Source organism: Macaca mulatta, chromosome 2, assembly GCF_049350105.2.
Source record: "Macaca mulatta isolate MMU2019108-1 chromosome 2, T2T-MMU8v2.0, whole genome shotgun sequence".
Classification (NCBI taxonomy): domain Eukaryota; kingdom Metazoa; phylum Chordata; class Mammalia; order Primates; family Cercopithecidae; genus Macaca; species Macaca mulatta.
In genome coordinates, this window is record NC_133407.1 from 90,789,880 (window position 1) to 90,811,951 (window position 22,072).

Genomic DNA, 22,072 nt, shown 5'->3' on the forward strand with positions numbered 1-22,072 from the left:
ATGAGATCACATCAAGTTAAAAAGCTTCTGCATAGCAAAGAAAAGAATCAACAAAGTGAAGAGACAACCCACAGAATGGGAGAAAATATCTGTAATCTATCCATCTGACAAGCGATTAGTAACCAGAATATATAAGGAGCTCAAACAAATCTACAGGAAAAAAATCTAATAATCTGATTAAAGAATAGGCAAAAGTTCTGAATAGACATTTCTTGATAGAAGACATACAAATGGCAAACAAGTATATGAAAAAGTGCTCATCATCACTGGTCATCAAAGAAATGCAAATTAAAACTATAATGAGATATCATCTCACCCCAAGTTAAAATGGCTTTTATCCAAAAGACAGGGAATAACAAATGCTAGTAAGGATGTGGAGAAAAGGGAACCCTTGTACACTGTTGGTGGGAATGTAAATTAGTACAACCATTATGGAGAACAGTTTGGAGGTTCCTCAAAAAAATAAAAATAGAACTACCATATAATCCAGCAAATCCGCTGCTAGATAAACCCAAAAGAATGCAATTCAGTATATCAAAGAGATACCTGTACTACCATGCTTGTTGCAGCACTATTCACAATAGCCAAGATTTGGAAGCAACCTAAGTATCCATCGACAGATGAATACATAAAGAAAATGTGGCACATATACACAATGAAGTACTATTCAGCCATAAAAAAATAGATCCTGTCATTTATTCCAACATAGATAGAACTGGAGGTCATTACATTAAGTGAAATAAGTCAGGCACAGAAAGAAAAAGTTTGCATGGTCTCACCCATTTGTGGAAGCTAAAAGTTAAAACAATTGAATTCATGGAGATACAGAGTAGAAGGATGGTTACCAGAGGCTGGAAGGAGAGTTGGAAATGGAATGAGGATGGTTAATGGATACAAAATATAGTTACATAGAATGAATAAGATCTAGTATTTAATAGCACAACAGGGTGACTGCAGTTTACAATAATTTATTGCACATTTTAAAATAACTAAAAGAGTAATAATTGGATGGTTTGTAACATGATGAAATGATAAATGCTCAAGGTGATGGATACCGCATTTACCCTGATAGGATTATTACCCATTGGATGCCTGTATCAAAATAACTCATGTACCCCATAATACATGCAATACCATGCACCCATAAAAATTAAAAAGAAAGACAGAAAAGCAGTCTGCAATAAAAATCCAAAGAATATATTATCTCTTATTTCATTCTTCTCAAAAGACAATAGTGTTCTGCAATTCACTCTTCTTTTCCTCTACAACTGGGCAGCAAGCAGGGCTATTCACTCAATCTTCTAGGCATCAAATTGGGAGAGAAAAGTATTTTTCATTCTTATTATGAAGCATTATCAAGAGACTATTCAGTGGTACTTACTATTTCCCAAAATTATACTGACATTTAAGAGGTAGGTAGAGAAATAAGAATCCACAAAAGAAATTGAAGGAGCAGCTAGATAATGAGAAGGAAAGCCGAGAGAGATCATTGTCCTCTAAGTCAAGGTTGCAAAGCATTTACAACATTTCTCTTTAGAGTAGAAGTAAATGAGCAACAATATCAAATTCAGCAAGCTGAGAGCTTAGGTAAATGTGGAGAGACAACATTATACATACCTGCTGGGAAGTCATAGAAATCTTAGAAGGGAGCTGGTCTGGCGTAGTACAGATGTTGATTTGTTATTCTGACTCTTCCATGGACTGCACTCCTTAGAAGCAGATCTGAATGTTTTGGTCCCCACAGTACCTAGGACAGCACCTGGAATGTAAGAGGGACTTATAAATGTTTGGCAAATGAATGAACTAAAACAAAGTAAAGTATGTAGTGGATTTGGAGGGAAAATATCCCAATGACATTTAAAATAGATTGTAATAAGATGCACCAATATTTTCTTAATTAGTCTAAAATTATCACCATATATTTAGCTTCTTCCCTGAAGGTCCTGAAGCCAAAACAACTCAATTCCTAAGGAGAACATATAATTTACCGCCTACAAAGATAAAGTCTCATACATTAGAAGCAACCCTAAGTTTCTGTGCTTAGAGTGACCTTTTGAGTTGCCAGAGTGATGTCATTAGTGTTACAGTTTTATGCAAGATTAGGCATGTAATTATGTGTTAAATAGTTCCATGGGCTCCTGCTTGCTCATTTAATAAAGCAGAGTTCATTAAGATTATCCCAAATGCGTAACTCAGGGCCACTGACACCAGAAAACTGCAACCACTTTGTTCTTTTCCTACCCCATATCTCACTTGCCCTTGCAGCTGTCACCTTGAGGCCTCAGCACTGGTAGGAAGTGAGAAGCCACTGCAAAGTGGCACCCAGCAGAAGCTTCTAGAAACAGAAAGAGTATCCATAAATAATAAAACTTAAATGAAATCAGAACCTGAGAGGTTATAGTCGTGTTTCTCGGCTGCCCATCACAATTACCTGGACAGCTTCCAAAAATACATTAATGCCAGAGACTCACCCCCAGAGGTTCTCATTGGTCTGGAGTGAGACCCAGGCATCAGTATTTTTTAAAAGTTCTTCCAGATAATTCTAATGTGTGGCCAGCATGTGTGGCCAGCATTCAGAGGCACCGTCTTTATGTTTTTCTCTCTCAGAATGGGTATCCGAACTTAATGCTAATGAGAAAGTACTTCAGATTTTATCACCCTATATCTCGGAAAACCACTTTTCCTCTATTGAGTGCCACTGACCCATAAGAAAAAAAAAAAAAGTCAATAGTCTAAATGTACAAGCACGAAGTGACTTAATTGAATTTTTTACAAAAGGAAAAAATTCAATCCATTTGTTTTTAAGTTTAATAATGGGGTGAAAAAGAAGTAACCTATCGGTTAGTGTGTGCCACTAACCAATTATTATGTTATTATGTTTCATGGTCTACTTTAAACACTTTTACATGTATTGTTTTATTTAGTCTCCCAAGCAACGTAGAAAGGCAAATATTATTATTCCCATTTTTACAGTCAAGGAAACAAAAACTCAGAGATGTTAAATTGACTTGTCCAAAGTCACAGAGTTGGCATATGGTGATGCCAGGAGGCAAACAAACAAATGGCCCCATCTGCTGCTCTCACTCATCTCTTTTCATCAGGCCATGCTGCCCTATCTAAAGAAAACCTTAGTGAATGATACTTCACCAAGCAATAGAAATTTTCTCTCCAAGCCAATGAAAGGGATAGATGGAGCTGGACAATCAAGAGAAGGAAAGAAAAGAAGTAGAGTAAGAAGAATGAAATTCAGTGCAAGCTAAGAGAAGGATCAGAAAGGAGACATCAACTGCACCCAGCAGATGAGTCACAGTGCATGAGGCCAAAGTCATACTAAATGGCCACATTTCCCAATTGCTACTTAGATGGTCAAGGTAGCAAATACAACCAGTGTGATACCATGTGTCCTGGATTGTGCTATAAGGGTGAATAAGACAGAGTCCTGCCCTACAGATGCTTATAACCTAGCATGGGAGGCAGATTTGCACACAAACAGGATAGATTTTGCCTTGCCTTAGCAGAAGTAAGTACCGAGAACTGGGAGTAGAGATGAAGAAGCTGTTCATATGGGTCAGAGAAGACTTCACAGAAGAGGGTCATCTGAGATGGCTTTGAAACAGGGTAACTCATTCACCATGAAGACAGAAGGAATGGCCGAACCGAATCATGGAAATAGAAACTAGCAAGGTGTGTGTTTGAGAAATGGAAAGGGCCCTTTATAAATTTCTGAGACAGGGAAATGATCCCATTCCCACTGACTCCCTCCTTTTACTCAGGGCTGAGATTGTATCTTCTAGCTTTGAATTTTCACATCATACTCATCTGCAGTTATATAGGAATGGTTCTGCCAGGTTCACTCCAGTTCCTAGATCATTTAATAGTGGAATTAGATTCAGGTTTCCTCTCCTCACTGCCCACAGCTCTGTGCAGCCACTATACAACGCATATCTCTATTTTATGTTAGGATTCCAAATTACAAAATTGTATAAAGTACTTTCTTTTTCGGTCTCTATATCCCTATCCTGATCACAATTCAAATGAAAAGTTTCTTGTCCTATAAAATGAGCAAAATTGAATTAATTTCTTAAGGTGTTCAGAAGAGCTGTCTTTGAGCTGGGAAAGAACTTCCAAGCCAGCTTCCATTAACACATTTGGAATTCTAGGTGTTTCTTTGAAGCCCGGAAATTTTTTTTTAACCTGCACAGAACCTTTACACTATTGCCTTTAAAGCAGATACTTCCTTTTGTTTTAATTAACAATGACTTTAGCAGGTTTTAAATAATGGTTTGTCTTTATGAAAGAAAACTAGGGTGGAAACACTCCAAATCCACTTTTTGGGATAAACTGAGGAGTCATTAAGTCCTTTCCAACAAGATTTAGACAGTTCATTAGAATAAATATATTTTCATCTCCCACTTTCTATATCATCTTAAAACAGAGCAAAGGTACAGTGCTGGAATAATGACACACAGTCTGAAAAATATTCTAAATGTACTGAAATCACTGCAGTGCCTTTCACTTTGTAGTTTCAAAACACTTATAATTTGTATGATGTGTCTATTAAATGCTGCCTAATAGCCAGGAACAGGACAGCACTCAGGAATTTATTGGTTTACCTAGACTCAAATTGTGACCAAACCCTGTGAAGGAATGACTAAAGCAATCAGAGGATTCTACTGGAGTCCAAGTTGAAATAACTTCTTGAAAGTTTAAGCCAATCCTCATTCTTATGAAGTAATTCATTCAATTTAGATTAAAAGTATTCTTATTTCCTGAAAGTTAACTGGTTTTAATAATGGATGTAGTCCCTATTCTATTTGATATTTTAGAGATGCTCAAAAAGAAACATAAATGACTTTAAACAATCCAGACCTAAGCCATTTAAACAGACAGCAGATGTAATTTCTATGTCTTTCTAAGTCTAGAGTCTAGGACATCCATTCAGGTGAATCCTTTGATTCCTGCCATTATCCCAGAACAAGGGTAGATGTATGAATTCTTGCATCTATACTGGTTACTAAACTCCCAGCCTCTGTTCTACCTCCTACAGTCTCTGTTCCTCATAGCTCTGATGCTGACCCAAGGGTTATAAAAGGAGATCAATTCCCACACCTAATCCCAGAAAGTAAATACACAACAACAGAGTATATGCTTAGATCCATTCTTCAATTTATTGAATCACAAAATATTGGCGCTGAGAGGAATCTTAGAAGCTAACAGTTTCAAACTCTCCATGGTACAGAGTAAGCCCTAGAGATGTTAAGTGACTTTCTCAAGGTCACACAGCTAGTTAGTGACAAAACTGGGCCCATAACCAACCACTTACTATGAGTGCATGCTCTGATCCCTTGCTACTCAGTGTTGTCTGCAGACCAGCAATATCAGCATCACTTGAGAGCTTGTTAGAAAGGTAGGCTCTCAGGCTCCACCCAAGACCCTCTAAAGCAGAATTTGCATTGTAACAATTTTTTTTTAAACAGGATGTCCCTGTGTCATCCAGGCTGGAGTGGTGCAGTGACACAACCACGGCTCACTGCAGCCTGGAACTCCCAGGCTAAAGCTATCCTCCCATCTTAGCCTCCTGAGTAGCTGGCACTACAGGCACACACTACAACACATGGCTAACTTTTTTATTTTTAATTTTATGTAGAGACGGGATCTTGCTATGTTGCCAGGTCTGGTCTCAAATTCCTGAACTCAAGTGATCCTCCCTACTAAGCCTCTCAAATTGCTGAGATTACAGGCATAAGCCACCACAACTGGCCCAAATCTTTAGGTCATTCATAGGCACATTACAGAGCTGAAGCCAAGCCAGGCACATTGGCAAGAACCTGTAGTCCCAACTACTGGGGAAGCTGAGGAGGTAGCATTTATTTTATTTATTTATTTAGTTAGTTAGTTAGTTAGTTAGTTTTTGAGATAGAGTCTTGCTCTGTCACCCAGGCTGGAGTGCAGTGGCGAGATCTCTGCCGCCCGGGTTCATGCCATTCTCTTGCCTCAACCTCCCGAGAAGCTGGGACTACAGGCACCCACCACCACGTCCGGCTAACTTTTTCTTTTTAGTAGAGACAGGGTTTCACCATGTTAGCCAGCATGGTCTCGGTCTCCTGACCTCATGATCCGCCTGCCTCAGCCTCCCAAAGTGCTGTGATTACAGGCGTGAGCCACCGGGCCTGGCCAGAGGTAGGATTTCTTGAACTCAGGAGTTTGAGGATGCAGTGAGCTATGATTGTGCATGGGAATAGCTGCTGCATTTCTGCCTGAGAAATGTAGCAAGTTCTCATGTCTAAAGAATATATTTTTAATTTAAAAACTAAAAGAATTGAAGGCAAGTAGATGTTGGTTTGAAGCATGGCTCTACCTGTTCCAGCTGTAAGCAAAAATCTCAAACTCCTGAAAGCATCATTTAGAATCTGGAAATGATATCACTACCCACCTTGCAGAGTTTTCATTGTATAAGCATAACATAGATATATGCATATGCATTTCATGAAATACGTATGTGCATAAATAATATATTCAAAGTGCATGGCATATAGTAGAGAATATGGTATACAGTAGCTAATGTTATTTCCCGTCTCACGCTTATCATTAGTATTGTGCTTAACCATACTGAAAGCCACTAATGACTGCATCCATGAAGGAATCACCAGTCTTCCTTCCTTGGTTCTAATGTGTTAAATATCATTTTAACTTTTATATATGATTAAGACTTCTTTATTTAATGTTCATAACTCCCAAGAAAATTATTATTATGTGGAAAACAAATAATAATAGCTAACTACTTTTAGTGCTGTGCTTAGAGAGGAAAGAACATCTGCCAAAGCCAAGTCATAGTAACAATTAAAAAAAAAAACCCACAACATTCTTAATATATCTTGACTCTAGATCCTACAAACCTGGCTTCTCCAGCAGCCAGAGAGTATCAGCTGCCACTGATGCTGTAATTTTCTTAGGCAGAGACTCAACTGCCATGGGCAGATGCCACAACAGCGGCAAAAGTGGGGCACGGTTAAAAGATGACATTTCATCACCAACATGTCACACTTGTCAGCATTTAAAAAAAAAAAAAAAACAGATTGAAAAGAAGAAGTCAAATTTTAGTATCCAAATCTGAACTAAAATTTTGGAAAAATACAGCATAGTAAAGAGTGTGAAACTGTACCAAAGTGACATTTTGAAGGAGATATTTTGGGGAAAATGTGACTTTAACATCAATTAGAAAACCATGTTTTCCTAAGGCAGTAATTCTCAATCCCAGCAGTGCATTACAATCAGCTAAGGAAGCTTTAAAAAGATTGAATGCAAATTTCTGAGAGAGGACCAGGCTCCAGTGTTTTTTTTAAAATTCCCAGTCAATTTTAATATGCAGCCGGGATTGAGAACCACTGCCCCTATGGCACCACAACCCTGTTGTTAAGTAAGAGTCCATCCACCGAGAGCTATTCGATGCTGTTAACTTCCGTGTGTACCTCTTTTAGGTCTTTTTGCCATTCCTCCAGGACATCCACCGTAAGGAAAGGAGACCCTGGACCAACATTCTCTAAGATGTTTATATGGACCAGTGGCCGGACCTCTTCATCTTATAGACATGATGAAAAAAGGTAAATACACTGGGATTCTGGGAACTTTTCAGAAGCATTTAACCTGACTTTCCAAAGAGGATACTGACAGGAAAGTAGTAGGCAACTGAGCCTTACGCTTTGCAATGTGCGGACGGACTCTACACTACAGGAGTAGGGTTTCAGACACTTCGGCCTTCCTTCTCTTTGCACTTTACATGTTTGCTTTCAGCACATACCCTTGCAAAAGTTGTTCCCTGTCAGAAATTCCCATGTCACGAGCTCTTTGCTTAGCTAACTCCAGCTCTGCCTTCAGATATCCAATGTGAACCACCACTCCCATCAGCCTCTTTAGCCAAACAGACTGTGTTGTTGAATTTCCAGCACCTAGCACTGTAACCTGGCACACGGCGTTCAATAAATACTGAGCACCAAATGTATTAATAATAATTTATTAACTGAATTAATTTTATTAATGAATAATAAAAATTAAATAATAAAATATAATTAATAAAATAATAAATACTGAGAACCACTGGCAATTCAGTTTCTTCTTCCAAAGTGATGAAAACTGCATTTCTGGGTACTGGACATACGGCAGGGAAGGAAAACAGAAACTATGAGAGGAAGAAAAGAGGACAGACAAATCCACTGAGCCCTCAAAAATCACTGGAAGAATAGTCTGGGGGAAGGGAAAAATGAGGGAATAAGAAGAAAGATAAAGGGCAAAGGCAGCATTAAGAAAAGACAAGATGACCATTGTGCAACTCAATCCAGTCCTCTCACTTGGGTTTAGGGAGTAAATGTATTCATAAAATTCTCTAGTCATTTTTAAATATTTAGTCTTCCTCTTTCCCATGACCTTGCACTATTATTTGGGTTAAGTGAAGCTAAATTTTAAGTATAACTGCCTTTACCAGCATATTGCAACAGAAGCAAGTTGCAAATCAGGCAGAATCTGATAGAAATCAGGATCAATTTGGTTGAAGGAAATTTGTGAAAAACTGATAACAAAATAAAAATTAAAATTAAATAAAAATTAAAAAATACAATTGATAAAAGTTGGTAAGGCACAAGGAGAAGAATCTGAAGGAGGTTTGCCTGAATACTGTTTTCAGAGCTGATACTTTTATTCTCCTTCTAAAACCTCAATTGCCTCACAGATAAAAATTATTTTAAAAATTTCAAAAGCAAAGTTGTTCTTCACAATAATTATATATTACAGCAAAAGTTGGGAAGCGACTTGAAAATTCACAATAGAAAATCTGCTAAATAAATCACTGAATGTAATATACCACTTAGCACTTTAAAATGCTTTGACATAATATTAACTGAAAAAAGCAAGTTGAAAATTTGCATACAAACTATGATTGCAGCCACAAAAAATATACATAGGCAAAAGCCTGGAAGAAATAGCATGGTTTTTACTGCTCTACTTTCCAAATGCTTTGTAATATATTGTTACCTTAATTATGGAAAAAAATAATTATATGATATTTAACTAAAATTATAGCCCAGAAGGCAACTAATGTTGCCTTGTCAGCATTTAAAAAACAAGTCCCAGTGCTCATCACGACACCAAGCAAATTAACTGAAAATTTACGTTACTTGATCATCTCTAGGTTTTCACTGCTTTTTCTCAAGGTTTAATCAAATTATTTTTCATTTGCTTTCAAGTTGAATCATCTTTCAGCAAGATCATTTCTTTAACACTGTAAAATTTCACATGTCATTTCAAATTCTATATGTGAAAGTGCAGAAAGGCAGAGATTTGGTCTTGCAACTTCTGTCCCAGGACCAAATCCAAGAGTTTTGTTGCCCTACAGGAATATGGTAATTGTCAACAGCCAGCTGTCCTGAAATTCTGAAGGCAAGTGAAGTGTAATGCATTTCTTTCACCTTCTATTTACTCTCAGCAAATAATTCAATACATTTTGCTACTTTTTATGAACAAAGGAATTAACATTTAAGAAGCAATTACTGTGTACTGCAGGTTTTAATTGTGTTCTCTTAAGATAGAGATTATTATGCCTGCTTCACAGATGAGGAAACTGAGACTTTTTAAATAACGGAGAGATTTTCAACAACTTCCAAAGGCCCAACAACTAGCCAGTGATGAAATCAGGATTTGAACCCAAGCTGATGCTCTCTCCCTGTACCCCAGTACCTGTCCATGCTTTTGTCAAACTTGAAATATTTGGAGTGATAGTGAACAGCCAAGCCCACAAGGGGAAAAGTATGTTAAAATAGAGTTGGATATTGCATATCAAAGAAGATAATAAACATGTGACTGACAAATTGGTAATATTTGTGGAGTTTGAAAGGCGTGAACAATTAGCTTACTATATTCTGCATCAATAAAGTTCTATGAAACTGAAATTACTGTTTTAATTTTTTGTTTTTAAAGTATGATTTCACGACTATGGGATTTATAATAATTAAAATATTGACTATGAAGAAATCATTTTTCAGCAAGCTTTATTTATGGGATGGCGATGCAAAAGCTGATTAAATAAGTCTGCATGGCGAAAAAGTACAAGCAATAGAATCTGCCATTAAGCTGGTATCCTTAGTTTAATGTTGGAAGTTCATTTGCCTGTGCTTTTTTTCTTGACCACATCTTCGTCTTTGCTGCTTAATTCACAAACTCTTGGAAGATCCGACTCAGATTTTAAACTGACTTTGAGCAGTATCTGTGGCTCTGTTTAAGGTGCTCTCGGTGGCAGTAAACATGGTGATAATGAAGATGATGATGGCTGATAATTAATCTACATAATTAAGGTCCTCAAGTTAATTATTTGGAAATAAATTAACCAGATTGTCTGACAGCACTGCCTCAAATTGCTGGTAATTCAGTTTCTTCTCGTTCTGCAAACCTGGCCTCTGTGTATGCCTGGTTTCTCCAGCTGTGTTCCCACAGCAATCCCAGAAGCCAGGCCGTCCAAAATCCTCAGCTGCTCTCCACACCTCCTCTTCCTGAGAACAGGGCCAAGTATGTCAGGATATTGGATTCCCTGGGATTACTCAAATGGTAGAATACCAGGAAACCAGCTTAAGGGCAGGCAGAGCAACTTAAGAGGAAGGAAAAGTTCACTGAAAATTCTGAAACCAAATGTTTTCTTGCTCAGAAGAGATGGAAGTCAGTTTTACTTTTTTTTTCTTCATTTTAATTCCAAGCCAGATCTTTTTCTGATCATCTTCTATATGCAAAACATAAGGTCCTATCTTCATCTTCCATTCTGCAACCCAGCAATATGGAGAAATATTTTTTTCTTCTCACAACAAACTTCTTTGTTAGTTGAACTTACTTTAATCCCTAAATTTCTTTTTTTTTTTTTTTTTGAGATGGAGTCTCGCTCTGTTGCCCAGGCTGGAGTGCAGTGGCGCATTCTCACTCACTGCAACCTCTGCCTCCCGGGTTCACGCTTTTCTGCCTCAGCCTCCCGAGTAGCTGGGACTACAGGCACCCGCCACCATGCCTGGCTAATGTTTTTTGTTTGTGTGTGTGTGTGTGTGTGTGTGTATTTTTAGTAGAGACGGGGCTTCACCATGTTAGCCAGGATGGTCTCGATCTCCTGACCTCGTGATTTGCCCACCTCAGCCTCCCAAAGTGCTGCGATTACAGGCGTGGGCCAACATGCCTGGCCTGATCCCTAAATTTCAAGCAGCAAAACAACAGAATAATTAATTTAGAAATTTAAAAAGAGAGAGGTTTTTAAGCTAAGAGCATTACAGACTGTTAATCAAATATTCTTTAAATTGTTTATATTAAATATTGAAGTGATACAAATGAATATTTATTACACATGTTAATATAGAAAGAATGATATTATAAACATCCAGGTACCCATCATTCAGCTTAAAAAACAAAACAATCAGAATTTTTGAAGCTCTGGAGGATGCTTTCCTAATACTATTCTACTCCCCATCCCAGCCCCCAACCCAGAGATAATCAATATCCTGAATTTTGGGTATATCGTTCCCCAATTTTTTTTCATGAGTTTATCGTATTTGGATCTTCAAACAGTATATTGTTTACATCTGAATGTTTGGAGACTTCATATAAATGGAATCATGCCATATTTATTCTGCAACTTGCTTTTTTAACCAAACATTATGTTGCTATGATTCGCCAATGCTGGCGTGAGTCGCTGTAGTTCCTTTTTTCTGCTATGTAGTATCCCACTACATGAACATACTACCATTTAATCATTCAGTCCACTGCTAAGGGACATTTGCATTATTTTCCAGTTCTTTTGTCTTTGCCAACAATGCTGCTATTCTTGTACATGTCCCTTTGTGCATATGTATGAACATTTCTTAAGATTTATGCCGAACATGGGAATGGTTGGTTCAAAAGTATACACAGCTTTAATTTTACCAAGTAATGCCATGGTTTTCCAAAGGAGCCATACATGCGATTCCCATTGCTCTACAGCCTTGTTTAGAGTTTTCAGATTTCTAATTTTCATTAATCCAGAGGGTATTGTTATTTTAATTTTCATTTCTCAGATTAGTAATGAGATGGAATCAATTTCCTTAGTCCTTTTTTCTGAGTTCACTGTTTAAATATTTGGCCCAATTAGGTCAAATACTTGATCGTTCAAATAATTTGCAATTATTTCATTAGATTTATACTTAAGTAACATTTTGCAGCAATTATAGTCATACTTCTACCATTTTTCTACTGGATCGTCTTTAACTTGACTTGTAGGAATTCATTATAAAAGTCCATGTTAATTATTTATCTGCTATATGTGTGCAAATAGCTTCTCCCAGTTTGTGGTTTGGCTTTTCACTTTCTTTATCATGTCTTTTGATAAATATATTAATATGTTCTTAATTTTAATATATCCTAAGTTAACAATTTTTGGAAAATTTTGAAATCCCATCCTACTCCAGATTCAAATAGACATCCTCCTGCACAGTTTTCTAAATTTTATGTAGCATTATCTTTCACAATTAAGTATTTAATCATCTGGAATTGATATCCAACATCCAGTCTTTATATGGATAACCAATTGCCCCAGCACCATTTATTGGAGTTTATCCTTTCCCCATTGATCTAAAAATCACTTGTCATTTATTACATTTCCATGTGTACATGGATATGTTTTTGAATCTCTATTCTGTTCTACCAGTCAGTTTTGTCTACCTCAGACAAACACCACACATCAGTTTAAATTTTTAGCATTGTGTCTGTTACACATCTTGATATTTAATAGGACTAGTCACCCATCTTGTTATTTGGTAGTCAGAAGAGTATTTACTATTCTTAGCCACTTGCACTTCCAACTAAGTTTTAAAATCAGGTTGGCAAGTCACACCTATCGTACTTCCCAAAAAAACTCTTGAGATTTTTAATAGAATTTTATAAAATTAATTAATTTGTGATAAATTTACATCTTTATGTCAGAAAGTCTTTCTCTGAATGAGTACGATTAACCTTTACATTGGTTTGTCTTCCCTAATATCTCTTAAGAAAGTTTTGCATTAAAAAAAATTGTACATCATTTATTAGATTTATTCCTAAGTACTATCTTTTTTATTGAAATGGCATTGAATTTATTGAATAACTGAATTGTTTTAAATATTGAGTCTCCACATCCCTGAATATAATTCCTTATTTATCCATGACTTTTATATTTCATCCAGTATCATTTTGCAATTATTTCATTAGATTTATATTTAAGCAATATTTCGTGGCAATTATTATCATACCTCTTATGTTATATATGTATTTTTACTGCTGATGTATAGAAATGCTACCGCTTTTGTAATTACTGATTTTTTTCTATCAATCAACCTTGTGGAACTCAGTATGTTTTTAAGTAGTTGCTGATAGATTTGTATGGATTTCCCATATTTGTGTTTTCTTCAAATAATAATATTGTTTCTTTGTTTCTAATCCTTATGGTATTTTTCTCATGTGTTACATTCTTAATCTATTGTCAGGGACTTTCAGCATAATATTGTAGAGTAAATCAATTATGATTATTACTAATATATTTGGGCTGCCTTTTTCAAACTCAAGTGACTTTTTAACTCATCATTTATTTGTTTGTGTAATTTTGGTCTGTTTAATTCAGCCAAACTAATTAAGTCTTTAAAATTGTATTTTATTTTCTCCCATTTGGAAATTTGGATATTTCATTTATGTTTTTAGATAATTACATTTTCATATGTGTGCATGAATTGACCAATATGAAGATAATTAACGCTTTCATTATCCTGCCAAAAAATAAAGAAACTTCAATGACCCTACTCTCATAACTTCACTACTTTGTCGTTTTTGTTGTTGTTGTTGCTGCTGTTGTTTTTTTAATCTTAGACTCAGAAGGTACATGTGCAAGATTTGTTATATGAGCATATCGAGTCATACTGAAGTTTGGGCCTCTATTGAACCCATCATCTCAAATAGTGAACCTAGTACCCAATTCGTAGTTTTTCAACTTTTTTCCCTTCCTCCCTGCCCCTTTTTGGAGTCCCCAGTGTCTATTGTTTCCAGCTTTATGTCCACATGTACCCATTGTTTAACTCCCACGTATAAGTGAGAACATGCAGTATTTAGTTTTCAGTTTCTGCATTAATTCACTTAGGATAATAGCCTCCAGCTGTAAACGACATGATTTCACTCCTTTTTACGGCTGTGCAATATTTGATGGTGTATATGTACCACATTTGATGAACACTTAGGTTGATTCTATGACTTTGCTATTATGAATAGTGCTTGGATAAACATATGAGTGCAGATATTTTTTGACAGAATGATTTCTTTTCCTTTGGGTAGATACCCACTCCAGTAATGGTATCAATTATGGTTGCTGGGTCAAATGGTAGCTCCATTTTTAGTAATTTGAGAAATCTCCACACTGCTTTTCATGGAGGTCGAACTAAGTTACATTTCCACCAACAGTGCCTATGTGTTCCCTTTTCCTCTCAGCCTCGCCAACATCTGTTATTTTTGACTTTTTAATAATAGACACCCTGCATGGTCTCATTGTGGTCTTAATTTGCATTTCTCTAATGATTAGTAATATTGAGTATTTTTTCATGTTTATTGGCTTGCATATATGTGTCTTCTTTTGAGAAGTGTCTGTTCATGTCCTTTGCCCACTTTTTAGTGGGTTGTTTTCTTCTTGTTAATTTGTTTAACTTCCTGATAGATTCTGAATATTAGCTCTTTGTCAGGTGCAGAGCTTGCAAATATTTTCTCTCATTCTGTAGGTAGTCTGTTTACTCGGTTAATTATTTATTTTGCTGTGCAGAAGCTCTTTAGTTTAATTAAGTCCCATTTGTCAATTTTTGGTTTTGTTCCATTTACTTTTGAGTGATCTGTTTTTTTTGTAATGTGGAAATTACACTATTTTTGCTAATATATAAAAAGGCAATTGACTATTGCATATTGCTTTGGTTTCAGCAACTATACTAGTTTTTGTTTGTGCTTTGTTTTTTGTTTTGTTTTGTTTTTTGCAAGAGGGTCTTGCTGTGTCACACTGGCTGGAGTACAGTAGCGTAATCCTGATTCACTGCAGCCTGGAAATCCTGGGCTCAAGCAATCCTCCCACCTCAGCCCCCAACCAGCTGAAACAACAGGCATGCACCACTACACCTGGCTAATTTTCTTTTTAGAGATGGTGCCTTGCTGTGTTGCCTAGGCTGGTCTGGAACTCCTGAGTTCAAGTGATCCTCCTCCCACCTCAGCCTCCAAAGTGTGGAGATTACAGGTGCAAGTCATCACAACCAGCCTAAATTTTCTTATTAATAATTTATCTGTAGATTCTTCTGTATTTTCTTCATAATTACATCATTGGTGAATAATAAGTTTTTATTTCTTCTTTATCAGTAAATATACTATTCATTCATATGTTATACTGCTAGTAAATCAGTAAATTATGAATAAAACAGGTAATAATGGACATCTTTACTTTTGTTTCTGCTCATAAAATGCATTCTGTCAACATTTCACCGTTAAGTATCAAGTTTACTATAGGTATTTCTTCTATACCATTTATCATATTAAGGATGTTCCTGTCTATTTTTAATTTGATAGGAGATTTTATCATGAATGAATGTTAAATTTTGTCAAATATGTTTCTCTACATTTATTACATTATTATATGATTATAATCCTTTAATATATTTATGTAATAGATTACATTAATAGTCAAATAATAACCCACATTATAAATTCCTGGGATAGCCACAGCTTGATCATGGTATATTTTCATTTTTATACACTCCTAGTTTAACTTGTTTTTAAAATTTCACATTTATATTTGTGAAAGACATTGACCTATAATTTTTTTATTATATTTTAAGTTCTAGGGTACATGTGCACAACGTGCAGGTTTGTTACATATGTATACATATGCCATGTTGGTGTGCTGCACCCATTAACTCGTCATTTACATTAGGTATATCTCCTAATGCTATCCCTCTCCCATACCCCCTCCCCACAATAGGACCCAGTATGCGATGCTCCCCTTCCTGTGTCCAAGTGATCTCATTGTTCAATTCTCACCTATAAGTGAGAACATGCGGTATTTGGTTTTCTGTTCTTGCGATAGTTTGCTGAGAATGATTTTTTTGTGTGTATTTTTCTGATTTGGTTTTAGTATCAAAGTTTACTAACCTCATTAATAGGTTGGGTAGCATTTCATCTTTTTCTATGTTCTGGAACAATTTGTATACTATAAGTAGAGTTTAACTATAAATCATCAGAGACTACTGTTTCCATTATGGTGATTTTTTAACTGATGATTCAAATTTTTAATGATTTATAACTATTTGAGTTTTCTATTTATTTCTGAATTGGTTTCAGTAAGTTATATTTTTGAAAACTTTGCTGTATATTTCAGGAAGTTATATACTTCAGAGTTTCCAAATGTCTCATTATATAGCTATTTTCAATATTTTCTTTCTAATCCATACCTTATCTGTAGTTATAGTTTTTAATTCCTTATACTTATTTGGCCCTTTTCTACTTTTTCCCTGATCAGTTTTTTTCAGTTTTTCATTAATCTTTTCAAAAGAAATTAACCTTTGAACTCATTAGTGCTTTAATATAGTTCATCTATTTCATTTATTTCTGCTCAAGTTTATTATTTCCTTCCTTATACTTTCTTTTAGTATATTCTGTTAATCTTTTTCTAACTTACTAACTTGGATGCCTAGTGCATTAATCTTCAGGCTTTCTTCTTATCTAATATAAGTATTTAAAACTACGTATTTCTATCCATGTATTGCTTTAGCTGCATCCCACTAGTTGCTCTATAGTGTTTTTCATATCATTTAATTCTGATTTTTAATTTTTGTTGGATTTTATTCTATGACCCATGAGTTCTTTGTACTATAGTTTTACTTTCATCTGTAGATGTCATTCTAGTTATTTTTTGTTACTTATTTCTAGCATTATTGCATTAGAGCCAAATAATGTGGTCAATATAAAGGTCAGTACTTCTCAAAGTCTCTCTAGGTTATAACACCCTCACTTATCTAGACAATTCACATAATTTCCTGTTTCCTTCTATATCTTGCATTAAAGCTTTTCATAAAATTTAATATGCTAATTGGTCCAACAAAAATAAATATGAATTAAAATATTAAGATGTCATTGGGAGAGTATGTTATCTAATAAGCTAAAGGCAGGACTAAAAAGAAATAATTCCAACCTTCATTTCTGTAATTTTGTTCTCACTTTTAGTGTCTTACCCCTAAGACCTGGGTCACAGTGTTACAAGACTTCCTGGGAAGTCTCGTGAATTAATACGTTGGCAATAATAACGTTAAGCTCGTGGACAAAATCCTTCATGTTAATGACATATACAAACATAAATGAAGTGTGACTGTCATTTCTCCCCAAACTCAAAAACTCATTGCTCCCGATGAAATGTACACATTAAAAGACCAAAAACGATAATAATAATTAAACTAATCAAATTGTACCATAAAATATATACCTACCAGCTCAAGGAAAAATCCATGAAATCTGAAACTAATTGAAGATGAAGACAGATGTAAAAGGAGCACATCTCAAAAATGGAGGAGGCTGTGGTGGACAGAAGGCAGAACAATGGTTGTGTTCGTCAATGCCATGCCTTCTCTGCCATATGAAATAACAGATGTGTTCTCATGGGGCAGAGATGTATAGCAGCTCTGCTCACTGAAGCTCTGAAGGCACTCAGCAATCCATTGCCCCACAGGTTCACCTTAAGATCTAACAGAAGAGCATGTTTCCCTAAGTCTGGGAACTAGAGGGTTCAGTGCCTGGAGAGTTTGATTTTTTTCTGGAAAGAATACTAAATTTGTTGGTGGTAGAGTCCAATGGACACTAATGGGAAGACAGAAACTTGAGGTATGTTCTAGCCATGCTTCCCTGATTTATTTAGTTTTAGTAGACCATTCAGCTTCCCTATAACTGGCTATTTTACAACCTAGGCTTGTTGTAGTCAGTCTAGTCCAAATAAAAGGAACATATCTTATAAGCCTAATAAATGCAAGAGACTGAACTTACAAAGATGTGGTCTGTCTTTAACTCTTGAACAGCTCAGTATTCACTGGGCCAGAGAGGCACAAACATAAATATTCGGCACATGTAAGTTCTGGAAGAGCTCTCAGCCAGGTAACTTCAGATATATTTAATTCTTCATTTCTAATTAATGCTTTCCCTACTTCTCTTCCCTACACCCACCAGGTGACCCATCACATATCTGAGAGATTCAGGATTCTGCAGAATTCTCTTCTGCCCTTTCCATGTTTTAGTGGCCATGCTGTCCTTTGTTTCTCTACCTAGAGAGTCTCATTAAAACCCATAGTGTTGCTAGTTCTAGACACAAATGATGCCCAGATCTAAATCTGTTTGCTTTTTTTGTTTGTTTGTTCTTAAGTTCTGGGGTACATGTGCAGGATGTGCAGGTTTTTTACATAGGTAAACATGTGCCATAGGTGGTTTGCTGCACCTATCAACCCAGCACCGAGGTATTAAGCCCAGCATGCATTAGCTGTTGTCCCTAATGCTCTTCCATTCCCACTCTTCCCCAGCACACCCCAGTAAGTGTTGCTCCCTTTCCTGTGTCCACATGTACTCATCGCTCAGCTCCCACTTTTTAGTGAGAACATGTAGTGTTTGGTTTTCTGTTTCTGTGTTAGTTTGCTGAGGATAATGGCTTCCAACTTCATCTAAGTAGATCTAAATATTAATCTCCTCTATCACTTCTCTTTTTTTAAACCCCTCTGTATCTAATACCTGAAACATTGGGAGAGTTTAAGAATCAGTCCCTTTGTCTCCATATGTAAACATTTCTAAACAACCAGCCACATTAATACAAGTGATCTTTCTAAAGCACGTATCTAATCATTGTACTTGCTTAATTCCTTTAATCCCCTCTCTAACTTCAAAAGACATACAAGATCCTTTTTCTCTGGCCCCTGCCTGTCTAACCAGCTCACTGTCTGACATTCCCCACCCACAATATCCTGGAATCCAACCACACTCTGCTACCTCTATTCTCTCATATTCTGCCTGGATACTCTTCCCTTCTCAATCATTTGCTCATCCAAGACTTAATTTGGTCTGTCAAAGGACACTTAATCATCACGATTTAAATCAAGTTATGGTCCCTAACTGGCAGGCTTCCTAAACCACCTTTGTGCTTGTAAATCATAGCCCTGGGCCAATTGAATTCATAACGTGTCTGTAGTTACGGTTTTCAATTCCTGACATTTATTTGTCCCTTTTGTTTTTTTCTTCTACCATCGATCTACTGAATGTTCATTTTAAGGAATGCCTGAAAAAGTAATGGCCAATGTGCCTGAGGCCAATTTGCCAAAGAATCCATTTGCCATCAGTCATTTTGGTGAATTTATCGAATTTCGCTATACACCACAAATTTGGTATGATCATTGTAACCCTACACAGTTCTACAATAAACCACACTAAATGGAATGAAAACATTTACAAGGGGGCCAGATTTAGGGCCTTCAGACTCTCTCCACTCTGTCTCTCTCTGCAGCCATTGTCTCTCAATCTCTCTGCCCCTCTGTCTTTCCATCTCTTGTCCCAGACACCCACTGTCTCCAGTCTCCCTTTCTCTCTGTCCCCTGTTCCTCCCACCCCCATACCAGCCATGCCCTCCAGCTTCCTCTGCCCCCTAGTCTTCCCTCCTCTGTCCTCTGGGTGTCCCCCTCTCTAGGTCAGTGGGCCAGACTTCGTGTTTCACTGATTCTTCTTTTCAACTTAGCAGAGGGTCCTACTATTCTTACCACAACCTTTATCAATGAGTACAAGAAACAAATTTTGGTTAATTGATAAAGTTGATAAATCCATCAAAGTGGTCGCAATGTGAAATTTGCCACAAGAATTTCAATAATACTAAAATATTAGGAAAACAGCCAATGACTCTAAAAAGAATTTGAAAACTAGTAAAAATTGAAAGGCTCCCACATGAAATGCCAAATTTTTGTTATATTTGTTAGAAGGATATATTCACAAACATATTCAAGAAAGGCATATTTATAAATATATTCATAAGAATATATTTACAAAGAGACTAAGCCTCCCTAGAAAACTTAGCTTTCAAAAATATCAAACTGATCCTAAAATACTGCTAAGATGAATACATCTGTAAGAAAAACACACTTTATGATTGAACAGATTTTTAAAATATAGTCTTAAAATATTCATACACAAATTTATTTATAATCCTTTACTATATTTAAAACAATACTCCTTAAAAGAAGTCTTTGTTAAATCTGTAAGTGTGGTAAAGTTGGCAAAATATTTATGTAGTAAGCTGATCCTTCAGTAAATTGGCTTTTGGGGAATTAGGCATTGAGAAACTGATCCTTTAGCAAATTGGCCCTTGGTATATCAGTTTGCTTCCCTTGTACACACCTCTCTAATCAGTCTCATTGCCACACATTGCAATGACTGACATCTCCCTCAGCTCCCTTGGGACACTAAGTCTTATTTATTTGGTATTGCCAGAACTTAGCACATTGTGTTTCATCTGATGAAGACTTAGAAATGTTGACCAATGAATAAACAAATTAATTCATAAATGGCCTTTATGCTGCCTTAACCTGAGGACTTCTCTCCTTCTCCTTATGGGATAGATACCAAGGGAATCTGAATTTAAATGGGTGACAGTCAAGGAGGAAAAATTTTCTTGCACATTTTACTCTTTATATCCATATTTGTATATGCATAGCCTCATAAATAATGAGCCCCAATATCAAATTTCAAGAAACTATACAAAAGGAGCTCAAAACAAAATTTTACTAGGTTGACTATTACTTGGGGTAAAATTTATTGAAGCCTTACTAAACAATTGAAAATATTTTGTTTACAAGACATTTACCACAAACACTTTTGTTATACTTGGATTTGCCCTGTAGATATATTAATAACTTCTGTTCTCCAAAGGCTTTGAGCAGAATGTTCCCTATGTATAGTAAAGACTGCACTATATCTACTATTTGTTGTTGTCAACATGTGGTTCACCATGAAGCCAAGACTATCTCAACAGGCCTTAAATGTGTCCTTGCAGGACACATCAAGGCTAGATCAGTGTCAAACTTATAAAGTCAAATTCCTGCTCTACGCCCACTGCTGGGCAGCACACTTAGCCAAAACTGAATTTATAGTCATACCCCAGACTCATTCTTCCTCCTGAGCTCTCTACATCAGTGAATTGTACCGGCCCTCATTCCATTATTCTCAGAACTACCACCTCCACCCTCAACTCCTCTCAGATAGATTCATAAAGAATAGACAGAAAGAACCAAAGGGTGATGAGCTATCAGCCTTGTTAGTAGTTACACAGTAACTCATACATTACATGGCTTCCTAGTATGGAAAAGGACGCATAGGCCTGTGGCCCAAATTATGGCATCATGCTCCTTCCAGCTAACACTGAAGACAACATGGTGTAGAAGAGGCCAACTAACCCACTCTGTCTCAGGCTGGGAACACCCTCTTTTCCAACTGAGACTTACTACCCTTACTATCTGGACATGCAAAAAACCAAAGCACACCAGGCCTGTACAAACACAAATCCAAAATGATATATTTTTTTTACAAAAATTATGCCACTCATTAGCAATGACCCAGAAAATAGAGGTGGCCCTCTGACTCTGGCATATCTCACCACTGAGATTAGTCACTCCTCTGCCTGTACTTAGGACACTAAACCTGTGGGAAGAGAATCTATAAATGTACAATCACTTTCTTCCTCTTTAGCAAGGTCAGCAGAAGTCACCTCTTTGGATCCTGGAAGAGCAGGGAAACAGAGAAACAAGGATCTCACCTTACTACTCTCCACCATTTCTCCAGTCATCCACACCAAGTACTGGAGCATAAATCTAAACTACATCACTTTTCTTGCTTCCTCATCATCCACTGTATTCTATCAGCCACCAAATCCTGAAGTTCTGTCCCGTAGATATTTCTCCATGTACCGTTTCATCTTCATACATCCTACCTTGACCCTAGATCCAGCCCTCATTGTCCT

The 22,072-nt window shown here is 36.4% G+C and overlaps 1 protein-coding gene across 3 annotated transcripts in view; it reads left to right on the top strand.

Moving 5' to 3' along the window:
* KCNMB2 (potassium calcium-activated channel subfamily M regulatory beta subunit 2) overlaps nucleotides 1–22,072 on the top strand; it is a 295,239-nt gene that overhangs the window by 251,700 nt on the left and 21,467 nt on the right. For all 3 annotated transcript variants that reach the window (NM_001194444.2, XM_028843331.2, XM_015131555.3), the window contains 1 exon segment: nucleotides 7,479–7,601. In NM_001194444.2, the coding sequence (NP_001181373.1) occupies nucleotides 7,546–7,601 (56 nt within the window). In that variant the 5' untranslated portion in view covers nucleotides 7,479–7,545.